General features: G+C 36.1%; 1 protein-coding gene across 3 annotated transcripts in view; it reads right to left on the bottom strand.

Annotated features, from left to right (window-relative positions):
• Positions 1-25,338, bottom strand: part of Naam (Nicotinamide amidase) — a 72,378-nt gene that overhangs the window by 8,691 nt on the left and 38,349 nt on the right. For all 3 annotated transcript variants that reach the window (XM_069831678.1, XM_069831679.1, XM_069831676.1), the window contains 3 exons: positions 20,402-20,506; positions 9,981-10,115; positions 2,929-3,057 (listed from right to left, as the gene is read on the bottom strand). In XM_069831678.1, coding sequence (XP_069687779.1) covers positions 2,929-3,057; positions 9,981-10,115; positions 20,402-20,506 — 369 coding nt within the window. The remainder of the gene's footprint in view (positions 1-2,928; positions 3,058-9,980; positions 10,116-20,401; positions 20,507-25,338) is intronic.

Raw genomic sequence — 25,338 nt, 5'->3', positions numbered from 1 at the left:
TTTTTTAAAAAGGTATATACCTTCGACAGACGGCCCGTTTCGATGTTATGTCACGTCTTCTTCAGTATCTCCTTAACTACTGGTGATCTTGAATTCTGCGATATGCATTTGTCGATAGTAGGGGTGAGGGTGTGTTGCTCTTATGGTGGGGCTGGTTGTTTGTGTGTTATGACGTATCATGACGTCGAATAATACATATTACAGATGCTAAATAACCATAGTAGTTGATAAAGCGTCGTAAAATAAACAAAGTAATAAAGTAGAGATTGGCATGAACACATAGGAATGAAGGAAAACAGACTGCTAAAAATGTTATTACGCTATCGAATAGAAGAATCCAAGAAAAACGGAAGGTTTAGAACGAAAGATAATATTACTAGAAAATGAAACGAACCAAATGACGAAGACTTTGATGTGGGAGAAAAAATATACTACCTTTATTGAAAACAAGTGAAAGAGATTTAAAATTTAGCGTGGAAGAGTCTGTGGCATGTTGTGAAGTGTTGATGAATTACTACTTAAAGACTACTACTTCAAAGAAATATAAAAAAAAAATCGGGGTCTTTTGAACTCATCTTTTGAAGCCCTATCTTATTAACAAGTGCACACATTCTAGTAAATTTTTTCTTATTTGATACAGTACATAAGAGAGTAGTAAAAAGTATCTGAAATAAGAAATGTCGGAAATTCAAGGATCCTTCTTGGAATCTCTCTGCTTTTTGGGAGCTATTGACACAAATTCAAGTATATTCAAATGTTCTTAATTACTTTTCATTTCTTTCCAATCGAGGCACTTGAATGCAGATCAATGATCAAAATGTTCCTGTGTACCAGTAACATGCCGAAACTGTGCATCACTTTATTTCTGCCCATGGAAGGAAAGTCTGCGTCACAAATGGACGATGTTGATGACGATTAATGGAGAAATGATGAAATAGCAAAACTCTCAGAGGGAAGGAGGAACATTCTTCATGGACTCTGTAGGAACGCATGTTGTAGCTGAATCGATTGATACTACCAAATAGTGAATCACGATACCTACAGTAATGCGATGCAGCAGGATGTAGTAACGTGATCTGCATACGGGCTATTCCATCTCAAATCGACCGAAATATAGAGTAAATTGACCTTGCAATTTTTAAATACAATGAAACTTTTTCTGTCCGTAGACAACTGTGATATAATGCTTTGTGCAAAGTTTGAGGCATCAGAACTTCATAGTGTTTAAACTAATAATATTTAAATTTATCGTATTTTCACAAAATTAGCAACTTTAAACTGTTGTGGCTCCGAAACCCTTTCACCCAATGATCGAAATCATGGTTTATTTTGATGCTGAGAAGTTAAAGTTTACATTGACATATAAACAGATTTTCTTACTTTTTATGGAAATGGAGAAATTTAAATTTTTCTTCATTAAGACGCCTTTGGCCACGAAAAAATATTTTTAAAATATATGGTTAGATTCCGCATTGAAAGTACAAATAAACACATATTTTTTACTGGTGGTTCGTTGATATGAGAGTATTGAAAATATCAAATAAAGAAAATAAATAGTACGCGCGTGAACTAACCAGCTGACTGTAAGGCGGGAGATAGCCGAGGGAAGCAAGGCCAGTAGACATAAACACGTGATGTTTCGTCTAGCAGTCATGGCTGTGCTAGCTTTATCACAGGTTTTCATAAAAACAGGAGTAAAATGACGCCCAACACTCGCTTATCTTCAGCTCTCGACCATTGCATGCGGGACTGCCTCGTTCAAGTCTAGGCGTGTGAAAATAATCTATTTAATACCCTCGAAACTTATTGCCAAGCTACTAAGCAAACAATGCCGAATCCCTCTTAATAATGCAACATTTTTCTCAATATTTTTTTACATTTTTACAAATGGCCAAAAAGCCTAAAAGCAAGTAAAATCAAATTATCTGTCTCTCTGTGTACAATAAAAATAAGGATTACTTCTTAACATAACCTACCAAATGTCAGCTTCAGAATAAGCTCTCGTTCAATGTTCTGCAGTAAATGGTTCCAGAGTTCTGAGCGCTGAAAGAGGCTTGTTTTTATAAAAATACGCTAAATTTGTCGCTCAATAATACGAAAACCGTTTGACTTTCGATAGTATATTTTTGAAAATGCACTCCCCTCAGCACTTTGTATAAGTAGGGAAAAAAATTAGAGTATAAAAAAATGCGAGGTTTTTTACTGATCGGTTTCATATGGAATAGCCCATACAGATGGCATCGATCTGAGGAAACTAGAACTCTCTGTGAAATGAAGAGTGATCATCACGGACTCTGACAGACTTGGGTGTTGTATGGCTGAATCGATAGATGGCACCAAACTGTGAATCACGACACTTACAGAATACAGTCCTGCGGACTTCAAATAATCATCAATATCTAAGGAGGTCGGTCAGCACAATAAGCCTCAGACTGCAGTGCAAGCCTTCGGACTCTTCTTCGTAACAGAGAGAAAGAAAATAAAACATGATCAAGGGACAGCAGTAGTCAGCTTACTTGATTATAAATCAAGAGGTTCCGAGTTCGAATTTCAAGAAATCATTCAAGGGCAATGGTCTGGAATAAAGTCCCCAGTCTACCTACACGTTTGTTTGTCCGTCTGTCTATTGATATATGTTTGACTTTAATGTATTTCTCTACGTCTCTTATCTTTTTTCTTCTGTACATAGGCGTACTTATTTCATATCTTTTTGACTGTTTGTCTATCTGCTGCTGTATCTCTTTATCTTTCTACATAGGTACATAGTCATGTTTATTTCATATTGTGCTCTTTCTTCCTTTAATAAGTTTAAGTTGAGCGCGACAACAATATGAGTTGGCCGACATTGCTAATTATTAATTCACGTGGTATGAAAGAAAAAACAATATGGAAAAGCAACTGGCACCAAAGAATTTGAAAATAACTTACTTTCAGATCCTTGTGTAGTTCAGCTCCCCAAGAATCTTGTACGCAATGCCTTGGCCATAGTCTCTGTTTCATGGGAGGTGGGCCTTCAAAGATGACAGTGTCATATGTCTTGGCATCTGCAGCACTCACCTGTTAGTAACAAAAGAACACATTAGAAACACACGTTACAAGAATCCAAGAGCAATATATGACGATTTAACAATATTTTCTTTAAGTCCGTCATAAACTTATCTTATATAATAATGTGATATTTTATTTCATTCTACTTGATGAACGTTTTCGGCTTTGTAAGCCATCTTCAGATCACTGTTACCTCTACTGAACTCTTGTGCTAACGTGCAATGGGTTACTTTGACCATATTGTATTAAAATGTAAAATATAAGATAAAATTAATGAATACACATATTTAAAAGTGATAACATATTAAATTAAATTAATCTAAAATGAAGGTTTTGCAGCGTATACAGTCCTTTCAGATGTGAAACAATTATTTCCTTATGACCTTTTACATAGTAAGTGTCATGAGACTGCATTTACAAGTGGTTATTGCATAATTATGAATCATTAAAATTCGTTGAATAGATATGCAGCATCATGCTTGGATTTACGCAGCACCCAGGAGCGGTCTTGTGGTCTGAAAGGTATGGCAGAGGTGTGTCTTGTACTGATGTCGGATGAGCCACGGTGAAGAGGTTTGACAAAATAATTTGGGGAGATCTTTACTCAGAAAAAACTATCACGAGTTTGTTAATTTAGCTACTGTAAAATGTCACTCACTAACTGTAGGAGTAAACCCTTCAGTTTTTCAAATTGTATTTCTAAAAAAATTCCAACTATAAAGTTTTAATTTCTTCTCATTTACGTAAATTTCCAAGTTACCGAATCAAGCATCCAGCAGTGCTATCATGGAATTTAGCAGGGGCGAATGCTAGTTACGAAAGTTAGGCTTGCTCTTTTATTCATAGGGGAAGATGGGAGGATATAATAATTCATAATTATTAAAAATAATCAGACCCACATAAATAATTTATTTTATAATTATGAAATCATTATGAGACATGGATCATATTCGCTTATCAGATGTATAAGTTTGATATAATATAACAAACATGGCCAACAAAACAGTTTATTTAATTTTTTCGACCCTGCCAACCAATGCACATTGTTGTATTGAGCTGCACTGAAGGAGTGCACATATTCTCTATAATGTCTGTCTTCTCTTGAATAGTCCTTCGGGAAAATGGATTTAATAATAAGGTTTCAATGACACACAATTCCGAACTCATTGCAAGAATTAATAATACATGCAGCAGCTAACACATGCATTCCGCTCATACAATTACATTGCACTCGCAAATCACAGCACATTCCCGCTGTCAATACTGGTCTGTGTAACGTTAAATAGTCATTGGTGTAGCTCTCGGACCAGAGCTTCAAACAACACATAACAGAAGCATGTGCACCTAGAACGGACCAAGGAGGAAGGCACTTGTGTGCGCATCATATTCTCGCTATTTCTACGTCTTCCCTGTGGCTCCAAGAAACGAGCAAGAGTTGCGATACTTGCGGTATGCAACCTGCGGATGGTATTACGCCTATACAGTATTCAAAAAATCAAAATAAATTTTAATGTACGTAACGCCATTTTGAGAAATACACATTCTACGAAAATACTGGGCTTGCACAGCAAGCATAGCATGCCCTGAGAAATCGCCCCTGGAATTTAGTACAGTGAAACATCACATTTACGGACATTGCAGGGATGTAACAATCTGTCCGCATGTGGGAGGTCTCCTTAATTGGGAGAGATGTTTCAAAATCATACTGTACTTTACCAGCGGCGAAGCTAGGATGTAAATACTGGGTAGGCTGAAAAAATCTGCTTACCTTCTATCTTTTTATAGGACAGATGTTTATCGATTTTCTATTAATTTTTTTGTGACACAGACCCCACAAGATGATGATGATGATGATGATGATGATGATGACCACTCATTTTCATCTCCAAACAGAATACAGGTAAAACAATATAATTTATTTGTCTCAGAGCACCTTGTTTGCCACCTGTACTTTTGATTTGGTCCTAAAGTTTCAGAGTTAATTTAAACTTAGTTTCATGCTTTCCTTGCAAAATTTTCTGTTTGACGATTAGCAGGTTTACACTCTAAGCCGACATTATGTTTTATTTAACGACGCCCGCAACTGCCCAGATTATATCAGCGTCGCCAGTGTGCCAGAATTTTGTCCCACAGAAGTTCTTTTACATGACAGTAAATCTACTGACATGAGCATGTCGCATTTAAGCTATTTAAGTCTAAATAATTAATAAAAATATTATTACAACAATATTTTTTTAGGTAGTGATATCAATTCTGTACTTTTTTATTTTAAGCTCTCTTTTATTTCTAAACAAACATCCCCAATCCGATTAGATAATGCAGTAATTATACCTGCATTATAAGATTTAACATTTTGCAGGGCAGGGATCGAACCCGCAACCTCGGGCACAAAAGGCCAGCACTATACTAACTGCGCTTACTATCTAGTAAAGTTGCGAAATTCTGTTGGATCACAAATAAATAACTTGGCCTCCTAAATAGTTTTTGCCCCAAGTGACCTTATTACGAACACCGTAATAATAGGATTGTATTGCAATTACTATCAATTAAAAGTAATTACACATAATTGAACAGAAGTAGGCTACAATAAAATCTTCACTGCGTAACTGAAGAGGAATGATTTAAATTACGCACAACTCAGAACTACGTAGCCTACAAACAAGGCTTCAATATAAGATAAGTTTCGTGTAACTAGGAATCAGTTTAACAGAACATAGAAAGAACTGGAAATACTTAAGGATTCTTTGTCCAAATGTGTTTTAATCCACAAAAAGTGACTAGAAGCTTTATGTTTAATATAAATACACTACATTTTATGTACAATAAAACCTTGAATTACGAACATAATTCGTTTCGAAAACGTGCTCTTAATCTAAAACACTCGCATATCAAAGCGACTTAATATAAATACAATATAATTCAGGTAAAATTCAATACAATAGTGCAACATAAATTACTTTGCTGTACTGTATTTTGTTTTTGAGTATCTTTCACCTGTTTCACTGTTTAAATAAAATATTTTCACTATCACTAACGGAATCACTTCTGACTGGTATCTTTTGCTTTGACTAAGAACCTATAAAAAGACATCTGTTTTTGCCTCGTTTTGAGGATTTTGCGGAAATGTGACATTCCGTTGTCGTTAACAGATTTATCGCACGCACTGCTACAACCTTATCAGGGTGATGAATTTGAATGACATTTCGTATTGCTTCCCACTTTTTACACACCTCTTTAATCTCATTTGAAGCGAGGAATTCGTCCGCTCTTTTCTCCTCTTCCTCCTCAGACGACACACCCTCAATTGCCTCTTGCTGTTGCTCGCAAGCGAAGCAAGTTAGTACAAATCGTGCTGCTCACATTGCAAGACATCGCTCGTTTACAGTAGCGGCCCGCGATTACAAAGGTTGGCAGTTCTGCATGAAAAAATAGTGTATTTAGCAAACGCATGCTGTTTATTGCATCTAAATCCGATAACGCGTGTAATTACAGCCCCTTCTCGAAGTTGACTGTGCACCCGAAATTGTACTCCAGCCATCCGTGCGCTACACCTCTCCCACCTGGTACAACTAGTCACGTAGTGGAGATGTGCCCCACGTGCTTTTCTACTTTTGTAAGTCAAATTAACTAAATCCTTCACTCCGGTGTTTGTCCATGTATTTTCTCCTCTAAACAGAATACACGGGTGGGGCAGAAAGCGTTTTCATGAGCGCAGCAAAAAACCAATCGTTTCCATTACACATTTCGGTATTAAAATGACTAGTAGGCTACATGATTTCCTCGACTTTTTCCAGAAATTTCAGTATTTAAATTTTGTGTAGGACGTCCAAATTTCTTGAGTTGACATGCAATTTCTCTTTTAATTTCGAAAAGGGTTGGTCAATTAGGTTTTCATTTCATTCATTTTTAATATAAAATATTTCCTTAGACACACTGACTAATCACATCACACCACCCACAGTACTATAACACACTGGAACTGTAATGATATACAGTAGTCCAGAAGCCTGTGTGTTCTAACACAGGTCATAAAGAGCTGAGGGTGTTGACGGTTCTTTTGTATATTCGGAGAGAGCTGCTTCGGTTGCAGCTCTAATGCAGTCTTATGGGATGGTGAAGAAAACCGGTTTTCTGCTGCCGACTACCCTACGTTGAGCTTCTGGAACTGCCGATCACAGATCCGAAAAGTACACTACAGCTAAAGTTCTTGAGCAGTTCAAGGCTCCTACAGACAGTAAAATTTCAAATCGAAGAAGAATGAATTGGAAAAATAAATGAAACAATGAACTAGATTACATAAAAGCATGTTTTACATTTTTAATTTTTTCAGGTCCATTTAAATGGCGGTTCTGCAGCTCTGCAGTTCTTATTGTAGAGCCGCCCCTGCTCGTTTATCAAACAAAACTGTTTCCTTATTGTTCGTTCGTTTTGCAGAACACTCACAAACCAAGTTACTCGTAATCCAAGGTTTTACTGTACTATGGAATTTTTTCTTCGTTCATAAACTTAAGACTTTAAGATGTCTTGATTATTAATTTTTATATTATACAAGTTTATTATAAACCTTTCGCAATTTCATTTCTAACTTTGTCTTCTAGCAAGTACTATAAAGCAGGGTGAATCCGATCAAAATGTTCAGTTTTTAAAGCGTTACTCATATAAGGTTACATCCAAAGAGTTTGTAATATATAACTAGAGACACCAACGGCGCTAGTTTCGCGTACAAAATTGAACCGCTGTTCGGCCGCCATTAAAGGGAGTTGATGCTTCGCCGGGAGTGCGAGCAGTTCGTGCTTATTGAGGAGTACGAATAAATATAAGTACACTTGAAGGGAAATAATTAGAAAATGGTGAAATACTGCGCCGCAAATAATTGTTCGAACATAGCTATTATTGTAGGATGCTCAGGAAAGCATTTATATCTTAATATTTGAAAGAATGTTCCAAATGCAGTTCCTCCTTTGAATGTGTTTACAGAATGTCGGAATATTTCTTGGATAAAGTTTTTCCAGAAACAAATTAATCAGGTTTACAAGGTTGGTTTCAACAATGTCTGTAACGGTTAGGTGCCATCATATTACAGTGGATTATAATAGCAGAGTGCATAAGAAAATCCTCAGACTATATCTGTCTAAAACTCTTTTGTTTCACAATAAATGAATTAATAATGTAATTTCCGTATTGTACAGTATGTACTCTTAGTTTTTGGTTTTATTAAATGCAAAGAAATTAGTGAAAATATAGCTGATGGCCTAGTTAGGCCTATTATTACCACTACTACTAGGCATACTATTACCACTACTACTAGGTCTATTATTACAACTACTACTAACTAGATCTCACTACTACTAGGCCTACTAATACCACCAAAACTAGGCCTATTATTACCACTACTACTAGGCCTACCATTACCACAAAAACTAGGCCTACTATTACCACTAATACTAGGCCTACTATTACCACTACTACTAGGCCTATTATTACCACTACTACTAGGTCTACTATTACCACTACTAGGCCTACTATTGCCACAAAAACTAGACCTACTATTACCACAAAAACTATACCTACTATTACCACAAAAACTATACCTACTACTACTGCACCTACTATTACCATTACTACTAGGCCTACTATTACCACTACTACTAGGCCTACTATTACCACTACTCCTAGGCCTATTATTACCACTACTACTAGGCCTACTATTACCACTACTACTAGGCCTACTATTACCACTAGTACTAGGCCTACTATTACCACTACTACTAGGCCTATTATTACCACTACTACTAGGCCTACTATTACCACTAATACTAGGCCTACTATTACCACTACCGGTACTACTAGGTCTATTATTACCACTACTACTAGGCCTACTATTACCACTACTACTAGGCCTACTATTACCACCACTTCTAGGCCTACTATTACCGCTACTAATTGTATTAAAAAGTCTGTACTGACCTCTAACTTGGTGGTCATCAACTACACAATGAATAGATTGTTTTATGATAAAATTTATTCTCATTATATTTTTAATCTGTTTCCAGAATTTTTATGATTTCATATTTCACCAATAAATATTTTCTAAGCACCATATACCTTCCTCTTCCTTTGCATGAAAGGACTGAAATATAGATCACTTGAAATATTACAGTAAATATCCATTATTATGCCCTTAAAACAATACTAGTAATACTGAAAATTAATGCTGACATTGCCATTATTCACTATTTCACATACTTATTCCGAGTGTATACGGGTGATTTAATTTATTTTTTAGAATATCGCCAAAGATGAACCATTATAATACTTTAATAAATATAGCGCTCCTCTGCCATTCATGTTTATTTCATCACGACTCATCCTTTGTAAAAGATGTTTAAAAAAGTGTCTCTATCACCAGGCTACATCAATGTATTGTGGTACTGTTTTCGAATTTTGCGCCGCAAACACTCCCTTTAATGGCGGATGCTAGCCGATTCAATTTGTGACATTTTTCTTGCCTGCCACTCACGGGTATGTGTCTCTAGTAAGTATTACAGACTCTTTGGTTACATCCTACAGAAACGCTGATTTAATTTTATAACCTTATATTTTTTTTAGAATCCTGTGTACCGAATGTAAATTTCCTCCATTGCTTTCAACTTCATTTTTTTTTTAACTTTTATTGTTGATCGGTGTCATCTCAATAGGAGGGATGAATCCGATCACACATGTTTTTATCAATTCAAATCGAATACATACAACTGAATGTGTGAAAACGATCATCAATTGAAGTTTTAAAAAACGTTTTTAAAGAATATTTCAATATTTACGATTTGAATCCACGAATCTTTGAACAGTGCCTTAGATCACATAGGCACCCAGCCCAGTCTGAAATGAACATACAGTGCATAATATCATTTATCTGTGTGGAGTATACTTACTGGACTAGATGCATCCAATTTCCGCTGTGAGAGATTGTCAATGAACGAAACATGATCGCTTGGGTGCCAGTCCAACGAGTAGAAGACTGTATCAAACTGCACAGTTTCAAGAAGGTTGTTTATTGGATCAACAACCTGGAACATATAAACAAAACAAGAATACAATTTTATTATATTAGCAAGTTAGCCTTTAGATCAGGGGTTCCCAACCTATTGCGCGTCACGACTCCTTAAGATCATGGATCGGTGAAAATAACGAAAAAAATAATAATAAAAAATGGAAATTTTGTTTTTAACTCTTAAAAAATAAAATAATGTTTCAGTTTCCTAAATCTGTGCTTATTTTGGCCCTATGAAGTCCCTCAGGACGAATTTAAAGGGACCAGCACGTGCTTGGAGATTTATTTATTTATTTATTTATTTATTTATTTATTTATTTATTTATTTATTTATTTATTTATTTATTTTGGTGCAGTGCATTACCTTCGATCATACAGATACCACTGACTTATGAACATACAATTTATATATAGTCTTATTACTAGTAAAACGAGTTAAGTCCAATAATACAAGTTTTGTAAGAAAACAAGAATTGAAACTTTATTGATGCACGAAAAATCATAATAAATTCTTCAAATAAAGTAATTGGTTTGTTGCCTACATTTCGGATTTATTCTATTTTAGAAGAATACAGAGCCCGGAAAGACAAGTCGGGGACTGTACTTATTTTACAGAGCACGGAAAGACAAGTCGGGGACTGTACTTAACTTATTTTACAGAGCACGGAAAGACAAGTCGGGGATTGTACTTAACTTATTTTACAGAGCACGGAAAGACAAGTCGGGGACTGTACTTAACTTATTTACACAAAAAGTGGACTTAATCGGTTTTACTAGTAATAGGACGATATATACATAGGTAGACCTTCTCACATTACATGTACACATGCATTTTTTAATTTATTTTACATGTCGTTTAACTTATTTATTTCCCTCATTCGTTTTTCTCTTACTTTCCAAAGATATGTTCCGAAGGATTTTATTATCTGTTCATTTGTAATTCTTGACAGCGTATTGTATACCTGCCGCCGCGAGAATGAATGAATGTTGATGCAGCCGAGAGTAACTAGAACGCTATGACCGCACTGGAAAAAAAAAGGTGGGTGGGGTAGAAGGGATACGAAGGCAATCGCTCTGAGGAGCTACAGTTCTACAGGTCTGCCCTTGGTCAATTATACACAAATAACATCAGAATGTGCAATATCGACTTTACATATCGTTACTGACATACATATCGATATGCATAGCCGTTTCCGTTCTCGATTTATTATGAATAAAAAATCTTCACGTTCACGTCCTCCGCTTCCCGTTCTCGTTCTAGTTCTCGTTCCCGGTTTATTGTGGACCAGCCTTAACACCCTGTACAAATTGCAATTGTTATCACATAATTAAAAACTAAAATATCTTTCTACGTGTAATGTATATTGATTTACGGATGACAAATGCCAATTGTGACCTTCACATGACATAGTGTGGTCTGGCTGTCAACACAACAAGGCAACATCCGCGGGACAGATAATCAATTTCCGTAACTCGTGGCTCATCGGACTTCCTTTTTCTTGATCGTCTCATCCCTGTCAGTCACTTCAGCCTTTTCAGTTTATGTAATTCATTTCAAGCAGGCCTAAATATAAATGAATTAAAAAACAGAAAATTCCTCCAAAATATTAGGCCTACTCACTAGTATGGAGCCTCCAAAGCAACTTGAGTTCGAGTTTCAACAGAACTTGTGAGATTGACAGGAAGTGGAGTAAGCAACTTAGGGGCAGGTTTTCTGCTAATACTTCGATTTTCCCCATAATTTTCATTACACTGTTATTCAGCTATCACCATATCTCATCTACTTTAATAAATATACGGAATGTAACTAAAAGGTATGTCAAAACTTTAGAGCAGTTATGTCAACTGATACCCATAGGCGCAAGCGCGCGCTTTAGAGCTCAGGAGAGCCTGAGCGCTTTACAGCGGAAAGAAAAGAGACAGATGAGTGAGGTAGTATATTATGCCGCTTGGTTGAGCTATATACTGTACAGGGATGGCCAGCACTGATCCAATGCGTAAAGAGAAGAGAACTTATTAAAGCTGTGTAAACGTTAATTTTTAGATTTGTCTGAGAAGTTTATAAGTGCATTATAAGAATGTAAGTTTTAATTTTAATCTAATTTTTCACAAGTTTGCTTTTTCTCAAAAGGAGTATTTTCTAAGCTTTTTCACAGGAAAGCGAAATTTTCAGCTATGTTTATTTAGTAGCCTTACGGGTACTGAAACAATGTTTTCGTAAACCTAATAATCGTAAATACGTATTATTGAAGATAGTGTATTGACAATTTTCAAAATATTCGCACGGAAAATGTTTGTAAGCAAATTAATTAACAAAAGCAACTACTGTTACTCAATAAACAAAAGATATTTGCCCATTGTGTTGGTAAAACGTCAGCTCTATAGCTTCAGCAGATTTCGAGAAAATAATTTAATATTCTGATGATAGGAAGTTACGTACCAATATCACCTTAAAAGCATAATGCGATAAGAGTTTTGTTATGTAATATTAGTTACAGAGGTAACTTTGCTTTGTACTAAATATTGTTTTTATTAGTTTATTGATTACTTTTATAAGGCTAAAGATACCATCAATATCAATTCCAACTTATTATGTCATACTTAGTCTCTTTCTTTGAGATATCACTTTTTTTTATGAATGATGTGTTTCATTCACTTAGTACAGTATAGTTGTACTACTATGGAATTTATGTGAATGTTCCTTCTTAATTATTTATTATGTTATTAACATTTAAAACACAACTGCAATATTAAGAAATTGGTGTTATTTCTTTTGTTTTACAGACAATATAATTATATAATATCGAACAGAAAGAAGGCATATAAAAATAACGACATAAAATTTCACGTTCCGTTTGAAGTTCGTACACCACTGCTTTCTTAAACCAACAAGCTGCTTCCTTCCATACCTAGCGCTTAATGCCCGCGCATGACGTCAAGTTAGAAAAATGTGCTTGCTTTAGAGGCATATTCCTCTGCTACAGAGGATGAAAAAATGTTATACGAACATTGTTCCGGAAGCGCTTTATTTCCTTGTTACAGCCCACTTTCTACAACTCTGCTTACATTGTATGATGATAAACATTATGACCAGAGACCGGAAATTTAGCAGAATGCCTTTTTAAATGTGTTAAATCTATCTTCATTTTAAAAGTACATCTGTACGAATTATACCTTTGTGATTCAAACGTCACAGTTTTATGTCGCCCTTTTCTGCCTTTTTAATATAAATGCCTAATATAGAAAATAAATGTTTTCTTTTTGCCTTTATTTGATTATTTATCTATCATTTATTAATTTATTATTAAAAATTGTCTACAGGTATATTTTAATTTATTTCTATAACCGCTAAAATGAAAGTGACTTCACCGAATGTATATTATTGTCTTTCAGTCAGTTCATATCCTCTTTGCAACAATGAGTGCTGCCCTGCAAAAATGTATAACAGTAAGAGTTTTAATTATCGCTTGTGTTTATTTGACAAGGCAAAAATGAGTGCGGGTCTAACGTTATTTTAACGGTTATTTTTCTTTCAGTTTTCATTGCGACGTTGTTGTAGCTAAACGACATTTCATACAAGTTGAGAGGTTGCTAAGGTATTTCTTTCCCCTTCTACTGTCCCCGAGTCCGTTTGTAACAGACCGGTAGCTGTTACCTCTTATACCTGCACCCCCCAAGTTGTACGCACAAGAAAATAAAATATTAAATAAAGTACATAAATGGGTATAAAATACAGTGATACAGATGTTTGACAATTACATGGTTGAGTAAGTTATATTTTAGTGTCGTTCTTTCAATATTTTCAACTAATAATTAATTAAATTAAGGAATGTCAGTTTGTATTATGAAGTCAGGGGGGAGTGACATAGTGCAGATTGTCCCGTTGTTATGCTGTAGAGTAGCAACTAGCGGTGAAGAAAACATTTATCTTCTGCTGTCAGTAGCTTTTTAAAGTGCTAATTGATATAAATAATAATAAAATGAAATACAAACACTTAGTATAGATTCTCGAAATATAGATTACCGGTAAACCTTTCCAATAATAAGGATTTTCACTAACTTCAAAGTCAATTAGTCGAACGTTAGTAAGATAGCCAGTAGCATCTTCCCCTTCACGAATGGTAAAGAGTGTGAGTAGAGGGGAAAGCCTATCAACCAAACTGAAATGGGGATTAGCTAAATATTTCATATCGCAACATATCAGTACAACCAAACACAAAAATACACTTTCCAAGGCTACTGGGAAGATTTCTTTGCTTCCAACAGTAATTGCAACATTGAGTCGAAAATCTCAATTTGCATTCGACTTATGTAAAGTTTTTCTTGCTGCCGAAATCCCTTTGTGGAAAGTGCAAGGTTTTTGTAATTCCCTTTTATTGCGTATTTATAGCTATTTATAATGCATTTTTGCCTGCCTATTTTAGTTATTTATGATGTCTTTTTGCCTGCCTATTTTAATGATTCATAATGCCTAAACTTCTCGTAGTCTTCCAAAATATAGGCTCGAAGACAGTGGCGGCTCGTGATAAAATATTATGTGTGTTCACAATTTTTGTGTTAAAAAATCGAAGAGAATTTGAAATCGTACGTTTTTAGCCTAATATGAAATGTCATGATTCCAATGTTTCACTGTCGAAAAAACCGTATATAAATTCAAAACAACATATAATAATAATAATAATAATAATAATAATAATATAATAATGAAACCCAGTCTTTTTATTTCCAATTTTTCTTGGTAAGCCAGTTTACCCAGTTCTTTACTCTTCAAAATTACTTGAACAGAGTTCATTGTTTACGTTTGTTAAAAATTAATACATAACACAATTTACAAAAGCGTGTGTTCAGTAATATATTTTGATTCACAACACACTGATACACCATAGCCTATAAGTTACCAGTATTGTAATCCCATTCGCATAGATTGATTACTATAAATACATGCCAGTAAATATTATTCTTAAAATAATATACACCACCATACAGATATTTAAATTCATACCACCATCACATTCAGCCAGCACGTCTTTGAAAGCCAAAGTATGCTATATGCCGACACTGAAGTATAGTAATTCACAAACTACACTCTCGTAGCAGCACTGTATACATATCCACATAAAGTAAACGTCCCGACAGTGAGATGCTGACACCTGCAGGCTGAAATACAGACTAATTAAATTTTCTCCTCGAGATATAGCACGTAAACGATAGGCATCGATGCACCTGACATCTGTAGGATAGATTCACTGTTCACTTAACGCTTTGTGCTCTTGACGAGTCATAAGCGGCCAGCGAAAGACAACTTTCTCTCGCGCATGCGTGAAATTTCTGTAACCTTCTTGAAAAAGAGCACGGCTTGTACGTGAACGGATGTTGCCAAGTTTACATAAGAAGTTTATGCAAGATGCGGGAAGTTTAAAATACTCGATTCTGATATTATACATCCCCACTACACCAATACGGTATTAAATAATAAAACTAGTCGTGCACTAATGGAAACAAGGTGTTCACGTGCTCTTGTGCTCTTATTGACGCACAGCCACTGCTCGAAGACAGTCTTCAGCTTGCACCAGATTCCATAATAAGATATTTTAAAATCCCCATAAATAGTAAAAGTGTTGGGGATTTAGGTCCGGAAGGAGTGAGAGGCCAAGGAATTGGTCCACCTTTATCCTATTTATAACATTGACAGTGAAATGAGCAAGAGTTACATCACGCATGAAGTACTTACGTGTTTCATTGTATTGCTAACGGCACATTATGTAACAGTGGTCGGCAGGTTATGCATTTGTGACGTCGGAGCAAGGTCAAAATAGATGAGCATCTAAAGAGGAGCACAGCGATCGCACAGCGGCAAGCTATTGCAGTTGATAATAAGTGAATCTGAGAACTGGTTAAGTTCTAATTTTATTTATGTGTTGTGTTGTATCTTTACAGGTTGACCCGTACGTAATGTTATTAATTTCAGGTGGTTATTCTTTGAAATACTTCAAACAAAGTTAAATACAAATTTGCTCGTTTTTACTTCCTTATCGATTAAATATTTAATAGAGTTTTTGTGAAAGCCTTTGGTTTAATTCCCAATATTCTCAAGCAATTTAAGAGAGCGGTGTATTATGATTAATGATTAACTGAAAGAATTTTAATTTTGTTCTTTTAAATGTGCATAAATTTGATCCGAACAAATGTAACATTGTAAATTTCCTTTTGCTGAACGAAAAGTTACATTTCTTCGGATTAAATTTATACACATTTAATGGACAAAACTAAAATTATTTCAATCATTTATTATCATAATAAATAATCCGTGGCGCTACAGCCCATGAAGGGTCTAGACCGAACAACCGGCTGCTGGCCTCACGCCCACATCTCGAAGCAGAGGTGGACGATCAACCAACCAGAATGAAGGTATCGTGTGGTTAGCACGATGATCTTCCCAGCCGTTATAGCTTTCGCAACCGGATTTCGCTACCTATCGTAGCTCCCCAAGTGCATCACGATCCTGGGTGGGCACCGGTCCCATACACTGGCCGAAATTTCGTGAGAAAATTTCTTCCCCCACGAGGATTCGAACCAGAGCGCGTTCGGTAACGCGAGTCCTATGCAGGATGCCTTAGACCACGATGCCACGGCGCGGGACTTGATATAATACACTCTCTTAAACCGACTGAGCATATTGGGAATTAAATCAATGGCTTTCCCAAAAAAAACGCTAAGGAATGTTTAATATGAAAACCATTTTTGTCTCGAAAAGGAAACAAACACGAGCAAAATTGTATGAAATAATCATATGCACGAAATTAGATGTAGGCCTACAGGTCGTCACTGTAGAGTTCAGTATTGAAGCTTATCAGCTATTCCTCTCCCTCAGAGCCATGGATGCGGATGTTCTTAAAAGAGAGCACGATTGCTCAGGGGGATGACGTCACAGACCACTGATTCTACCGTTTACTGGCTTAAAGTATTTATTTCTGTATTTGTATGTTTATAGCAGTTTCGGAGCCTCATTTATATATGCGAACGCTTCTGCAGCTGGCTGTATTATGAATTTCATATTATTTTAAGTACATTAAATTGATTACAAAGTAAAATATTTTGTTACATCGATTTATCACGGTTGTACAGTTTTGTTTTCGTTCAAATGTATTGTAATTGTGCTGTTTCCACACCATCTCAGAAGAATGGATCGCGCTCTGTCAGTGCATAGGCGCCGTACCGCCACTGTTCAGTTGAAACTTCTCTCCACGCTGTGCTCAGTAAGAGCGTATTCCGAATCTCACCGGTGAGCAATCCGATGGCATCACGGTGTTCCGAATTCCACCGATGACGTCATTGATGCTCCACCGGTGTCGCACCGGTGCCATCAACTTGCAGAGGTGGTGGCAGTCTCCATCAGCCGCCATCAGTGAATCTGATTGGTTCTTGTATAGGGCGGGAATTAGCAGACGAATAACATCGTGCACTGTTGTGTCATGGCGGTGTGTTCTGCTTTAGTTCTGCTGTATTGTTTGTAATGAGCACAACGTAAAAACAATATGTTAATGGCTTATGAGCGAACATGTCAACGGACCCGTTATTACTATTGGTTCAAGAAATAAATTGTTTATGCTATCTTTTCTTTGAACGAGATGGGAGTACGAAAATTTCGCAAAATTTTGCTAGCGTAGCACAGACAACAACTTGTACAGTCGCCATGACAGCCATCGATTCTTCCAGCAGTTTTGTTCCTTATTTCCCTGCAGCGTGACGTCATTGATGCCACCGGACCGGTGAGATTCGGAATACGCTCTAAGTAAAGAGCGTGGCGGCTCCGTGTATGACGTCACAGATCACGGAACATGCCGGCCATCGATGTAACAGAAAGATTAGATGTACTCTAAGGACACTTTGCATCTTTCTCCGTTGTGCCTGGGCAGAAGAATGTGAGGTTTCACTGAAGCGACACCAACAATGAGGGCCTAAACAATGACGGAGAATCTTTGTTGATGATGTGATTGAACAATTACGTTAAGATTCTCGTCTCCCCATACGTAGTGATTGTAAAAATTCACAATCTGATCACGTTGATTTTGAGCACTTCCTGATATTTCCATGTGGCATGCTATTTTTATTTCATAATGTCATTACAGTAGTGGCAAAAAAAAATCCGGACCGGCCCTTGTAGCCGATTTCAGAGCCTTGTTCACTCTAGAGCACGATAGACTGGTAACTAAGAATTTCGTGGTTCGAATCCTGCCTGGGAAGGAAACTTTTTTTTGTTCCTTATTCAAATTTATTCCCAATACTTTTCGATTGCTGATAAAATTCATGTTCTGGGAATAATAAGTTAATTAAGTAGTAAAATATCGCTGCAATCGAAAAGTATTGGGAATAAATTTGAATAAGGAACAAAAACAAGTTTCCTTCCCAGGCAGGATTCGAACCACGAAAGTCTTAGTTACCAGTCTATCGTACTCTGGAGTGAACAAGGCTCTGAAATCAGCTACAAGGGTCGGTCCGGTTTTTTTTTTTGCCACTACTGTACCGCATCATACAATGTAATCATGGTTGTAGAAGGGCTGTAACAAGAAAATATTTTTCCATCCTCTGTATGAGAGCGACATGCCCCTAAAGTTTTGACATAGTTACACCCTGTACAATGAACATAAAATAACTTCGTTAAATGTGCTCGCTCGGAGTTCAAAATCAACATTCGGCAGTAATCTAATAGTAAGAGGGAAGATTAGAGAAATGTATCAAGGCCAGCAAGGCGCCCATAGGCAAACGAGGCATAGCTCTTCACCACAGAGACCATGAGAAAGCCTAAAAAGGCGTTTTCAAGTTAAACACTACGCAACATTAATATGGAGAGTTCTAAATAGAATCCTGCATAACCGGTTACGAAAGATAGAAAAGACAGATTTGCTACTGAACGCCTGGCGCTACAGACAGTATGCGAAGCTCTTCCGTCTCGCGGAGTAGTCCAATGTTCGGTTTAACGAATGTCCGAGTCTCACTCGGTTGGACGGCTCTGGATCATGAACGACAGATAATATTGAGCCATTCAGGAGTTCCAAGAATCGTTGCAAGGACGCGATTATCATCGTGTACCTTTCAAATGATATTTACTCCTCTCTCCTTATTGATTGAAGCACGCACCATAAAACTATAATAATTAGTCTTGAGAGTGCTTTTATTTTTGTTAATAACTTGTTATCTCCCTAAAAACGATTTATTATAGAAATAATAATAATACATCCACTTAGAATAATTGAAAGATATAGGCTATATTAACGACTACTCTTTCAGAGGTAGCCTATGTATTTTGAGTTTAAAGTATGAACGTTACAATAATAAGTGTGTAGATATTTGCTCTTCTCTTTTGTAAGCAATTGTAATTTATTTTATTCTTGTATTTGTTTACATGTCACATTTCATCTATGCATAACGCTTATTTCCTTTGTTGTTACCGGTGTCCATTAGTTGATTTATATATTAGTTATGAACATAAATGTGCCAAAGTGTCCAATCAATTCAAGCTAACTTATGACTTTTAAGGAACTCGCGGGTTCATTGCCGCCCTCACATAAGCCCGCCATCGGTCCCTATCCTGTGCCAGATTAATCCAGTCTCTATCATCATATCCCACTTCCCTCAAATCCATTTGAATATTATCCTCCCATATACGTCTCGCCCTCCTCAAAGTTCTTTTTCCCTCCGGTCTCCCAACTAACACTCTATATACATTTCTGGATTCACCCATACGTGCTACATACTCTGCCCATCTCAAACGTCTGCATTTAATGTTCCTAATTATGTCAGGTGAAGAATACAATCCGTGCAGTTCTGTGTTGTGTAACTTTCTCCATTCTCCTGTAACTTCATCCCTCTTAACCCCAAATATTTTCCTAAGAATTTCAAGCTAACCCTTTTTTTTTAAATTAGGAAAAGTAAATTTCCTTCAATTACTCCATTTGTGTAGTTACAAAATGTCATCAGAGTTCCTGTATGGTGAAATGCGCTTGGTGTTCTGTCCTCTATATCTGTGGTTCTGTCTAGCCAGGCGCAACCGCTTCAAGGCCGGATATTCGAACGAATGTCCAACCTCGTCGATTGATCTGCAACCCGTCGAATATAAACCGGTTGTAAGCGCTGTTCTGCAGCACTCTGGTTCTAAAGGCTTCCGCAAGGTTGTGAAAGCTCGTGAAAATGAGCAGATATGGATTAAAAATGTATTGATGCACAGTGTTCACCAGAACTCGAGGTTATACCAATAATATAATACGAAATGTACAGAGTACATGTACAGCAGTATCAACTCACCTCTGCTCCGTTTTGTCTTGCAGAACAGTGGCTGATATTTAATGTGCCAGATATGAAGTCATTTTGGACGTCAACAACTAGGAACACGCTTACTGGACGGACAATCTGAAAACCAGAAATAAAAGTTTACGTTTAGTACACTTTTTCCCTTCTTCCTTTCTTTCTTTATGATTATTGTCATACTTTACATCTTCTTTAATACCGGTTTATATTCCAATGTGGTCTATGGAAAGGCGTATCTTTCGACCAACACTAGACAAACACATATTGTAGGCCTCTCTGGTCATGTAGTCAGCACGGCACAGGACCATCCCTAAGACAACACAGGCAGCAAATGACAAGGGACAGATACCCGTGGTCGATCTGGTTGGCGCAGTTTGTATAGCGCTGACCTATGCCCGAGGTTGCGGGTTCGATCCCGGGCCAGGTCGATGGCATTTAAGTGTCCTAAAATGCGACAGGCTCATGTCAGTAGATTTACTGACATGTACTCCTGCGGGACAAAATTCCAGCACACCTCGGCAGTTGCGAGTGTCGTTAAATAAAACATAGGACTAGCAGATACCCACGTACGAAAGAAATCTGCTCCATTGTCCATGTCGGGAATCGAAACACAAACTACTTGGATAGGAAGCGCGTAAGACACCCGGCCAAGGCGGCGGACACGATAGTATACACGTACGCAAAATATTATCTTCATCTAATCAAGAAATGATAAGATTTGTATAGTAATGGAAGAAGAGCATTTCTGCAGTCATGTGGTGGTAGGAATAAAGTAGTACAATTCAAATTTATTATTATTATTATTATTATTATTATTATTATTATTATTATCATCATCATCATCATCATCATCCTTCACGAATTAGACCTCTGTAGACCTGTTTCGGCTCCATCTAGCAGTCTTCTTAAAGGTCTTCCTGGTCGACGATGTCCTTCAAGCCTCAAACAAGCAGTATAAGGACAGATTATTATTATTATTATTATTATTATTATTATTACCAATAATTTAAGATCGCAAACGCCCACTTTTAAGAACATCATAACTTGTGTACTACTGTAATTCATTCAAAATGTCAAGATAAATAAATAATATATAGGCCTATTAATATATTATCACAACGCTCAAATGTAAGCCTAACGATAAGTGTTGGAAGCGTTGGAAGACGTTAATAGTCAACATCGGAATGATTTTGAAATTACTGTACGCCTAAACAATACGATATCAACAATGAAAAAATACTGAACATAAATAAGATTTAAGTAAAAGTCGAATAATTACTTTTTTCTAATATTACAGACACTTTTTGGTTTCGAAAATTTAATCAGAAAAACACAATGTTTGCATGCAGCAGGTGTTATTGTTTTGAAAGAACATGAGCTATTATCTATACTAATAATAAATCTGTAGCCGAAATTTTTCTGGTAATTTTCGATTTTCCAAAAATAATTGGTCCTAACATATATAATTAACCACCCTGAAACCGAAAATAACTTTTTTGAAATTTTTGTTTGTATGTGTCTGTGTGTCTGTCTGTATGTTTGTTACCTTTTCACGCGATAATGGATGAACGGATTTCGATGAAAATTGGAATATAAATTATGTTCGTTGTAACTTAGATTTTAGGCTATATGGCATTCAAAATACATTATTTAAAACGAGGGTTATAAGGGGGCCTGAATTAAATAAATCGAAATATCTCGCTTATTATTGATTTTTGTGAAAAATGTTACATAACAAAAGTTTCTTTAAAAATAATTTGCGATAAGTTTTATTCCTTGAAAAATTTTGATAGGACTCATATTTAATGAGATAAATGAGTTTTAAAATTAAAATAACTGCCATCTAAGGCCGTATAATGAAATAAAAAACAAATGACTTCGTCTATAAGGGGCCTTGGACAGCAACAATCGAAAGCTATGAAAGATAGTCTACAGAGAATGTTTCTGTGTTTGTATGAAGTAATATCGGAAGATAATTAACCGATTTGTGTAATTAATTATTAATTCACCATTGGAAAGTGTAGTTTCTCTAGGTGGACATAATGCTATAATGTTATTGCAGTATCTTCTGAGTGAATCGAGGACAGGTAACATTAAAATAGCTTCTTATGCACAGAAAACTTGATAGGCATTCGTTTCCTGTATTTCCTAAAATAATTTTTATGACCAAATGAGTGGTCTCTGGATCAAAATGATCGCATTTTAATTATGCAAATACAATTTAAATTAAGTAACATAATAAACGATTTGTCCTTCTATCAATCACGAATGTTCCCTGGATCAAATGTCCTATTTTAATTATGTAATTACTTTATATTTATTTCTAACGGGTGCAGCGGAGAGCACGGGTACGGCTAGTAATAACAATAAAATTAAGCAAGTTAACAAGCTTAATTCTGCGACGCATATACGTTAAGTCTTTCGCTAGTGTATTTTAGTCAAACAACCGTACTTAACGCTGGAATGGTAACATGAAATTTCCTAACATAAATGTTAAGGTGGGGTGTCATTAGACCTCCTTATTATATTCAAGTTTGAAGACTGGAATATGGAAGAAATGTAATATATTCTTTAATATTACATAGAATCAATATGCTTACACTAATAGAATTGAAAAAAGAAAACATGTTGGACTTACTTACTTACCTACTGGCTTTTAAGGAACCCGGAGGTTCATTGCCGCCCTCACATAAGCCCGCCACTGGTCCCTATCCTGAGCAAGATTAATCCAGTCTCTACCATCATATCCCACCTCCCTCAAATCCATTTTAATATTATCTTCCCACCTACGTCTCGGCATCCCCAAAGGTCTTTTTCCCTCCGGCCTCCCAACTAACACTCTATATGCATTTCTGGATTCGCCCATACGTGCTACATGTCCTGCCCATCTCAAACGTCTGGATTTTATGTTCCTAATTATGTCAGGTGAAGAATACAATGCGTGCAGCTCTGCGTTGTGTAACTTTCTCCATTCTCCTGTAACTTCATCCCTCTTAGCCCCAAATATTTTCCTAAGCACCTTATTCTCAAACACCCTTAATCTCTGTTCCTCTCTCAAAGTGAGAGTCAAAACAAAACATGTTGGTCTACAAAAAAAAAAAAAAAAAAAAACAATAAAACTGTCCACATTCGTCTGAGCTATTCCAGGAAATAGTTATGTGGGTGTCTGGTGGACCCCCACGTTACCATTTCAGGGTTAATGTTTGTATTAGTTAATTAATTACATATTGTTTGAATATATACAACTTAATGTACAACCCTTGTGACATATGCGCGCATATACCTAATAAATTTCTAAAATTTCCACATCTCGAGTACGGTACAAAAATATGCTAATCCCAAAAAATTACCGCCCTCCGAGACTTTTCGCCCGGACTATTATGACCCGTGTGTAAATACGGCCTTGGATCGGCCCATATAATCGGGCTGATTTTAGTTTGTCCAGGACTATGAGCTCCTTAAGAAATTATTTATTAGCCATGCCTCCTGCGCTTTGTATTGTCACATAATTATGAAACCTTAATACTGCGCAGTATTTTTTAAGCATTTTTATCATGTGCTTATCACGCCTTGAGAATGTTTAGATTTCACAATAGGAATGGGAGATTATTCAAAACTAACCGGTTATTTTTAAATTAATTTAACTTGAAGAAAGTTAAGAGATCAAAAATGACCGGTTAACCGGTTATTTTTCGGTTATTAACAATTTAGTCAGCAAATTAGTTAGGAAAACAAAATGAGAGATTATTTGCTATAGAAATAAAAGAACAATTTGCAGTCAATTATATACCAAGCAGAAGATAGTTAAAAGAACGTCATTAAATGCTAAAGATCATTAATGATGTCCCTAACAAAATACAAAACACAAATTTAAAAAATAATAATAAAAAAACCGGAAGTTATGAAACTGCGTCTAGTTGATAACTTCACTCATATTAGTGTTAAAGGTAAGCTAAGTAAAAAAAATAGCGCAAACTGCATAATTTTTACAATTATAACCTTATTTATGATACATTTCGACGGGCTATCTATTGACCTATAACCAGTAAATACTGAAATCAACGATTCTATCGCCATATGGACAGAGAACTTCTACAACAATGTCCATTCCTGAAGTCCATCTGTGAAAGTGATCGCTATTGGGAAGCTAGAGATCCTAATGGGACAATGATAAATAAAAATATCAGTAATCTATGCCATTAAAAAAATATATCTCGCCGCTTCAAATGCTCCAATATCTGCAAATATACATATTAAAAGTGAATCAGAGAAAGTCAGCTATTAGACATAGGCTATATTGACATTGATTCGAAGTCTAATTTCATTTTGCCATCTATGGACAAATGAAGTAAGCAAAGCAGTTACTCACACCCCTTCTAGTAATGGCCAACGAGACAATTTCTATACAGGGTTGATTACATAGAGTACTATATAATAAAAAGACACTATATTCGACTGACATTAAATTAGAGATAAACTTAAAATGCATTTGATTCGATGTGTTTAAAAAAGCAACCGCTCGTTCGGTTATCAGCTTAAACCGACAAGCAAAAATAACCGGTAATTAACCGGTTAACCATATGATAATAACCGATTATCAAAATAACCGGTCAGCGTTTATAAAAAAACCTGTTATTTTTCCCATCTCTATTTCACAATCAAACGCCAATAATGATCATACAGAATTTATTACAATGTGTGATCTCCGATTTACGAAATGTTACATGTAAGGGATCCGGATCATTCGTCAAATTTTTCGCCACTACGACGATTCGTAACACATTATAATTTCGTTACCGAGTGATTCGTATCACGTGACTTTTTTATATAACAATACATCGTGAGAGACAACAACCCCTTTTCCCACCGAAAATATGAAACTGCTATGATAAGACCTTAAAGTAATTACCAAGAACAACGAACTGTGAGGCTTG

The sequence above is a fragment of the Periplaneta americana genome, chromosome 7 (assembly GCF_040183065.1).
Source record: "Periplaneta americana isolate PAMFEO1 chromosome 7, P.americana_PAMFEO1_priV1, whole genome shotgun sequence".
NCBI classification, from domain to species: Eukaryota; Metazoa; Arthropoda; class Insecta; order Blattodea; family Blattidae; genus Periplaneta; species Periplaneta americana.
Note: the sequence above shows the minus strand (reverse complement) of the source record. Positions and strands in the feature narration are given on the sequence as shown.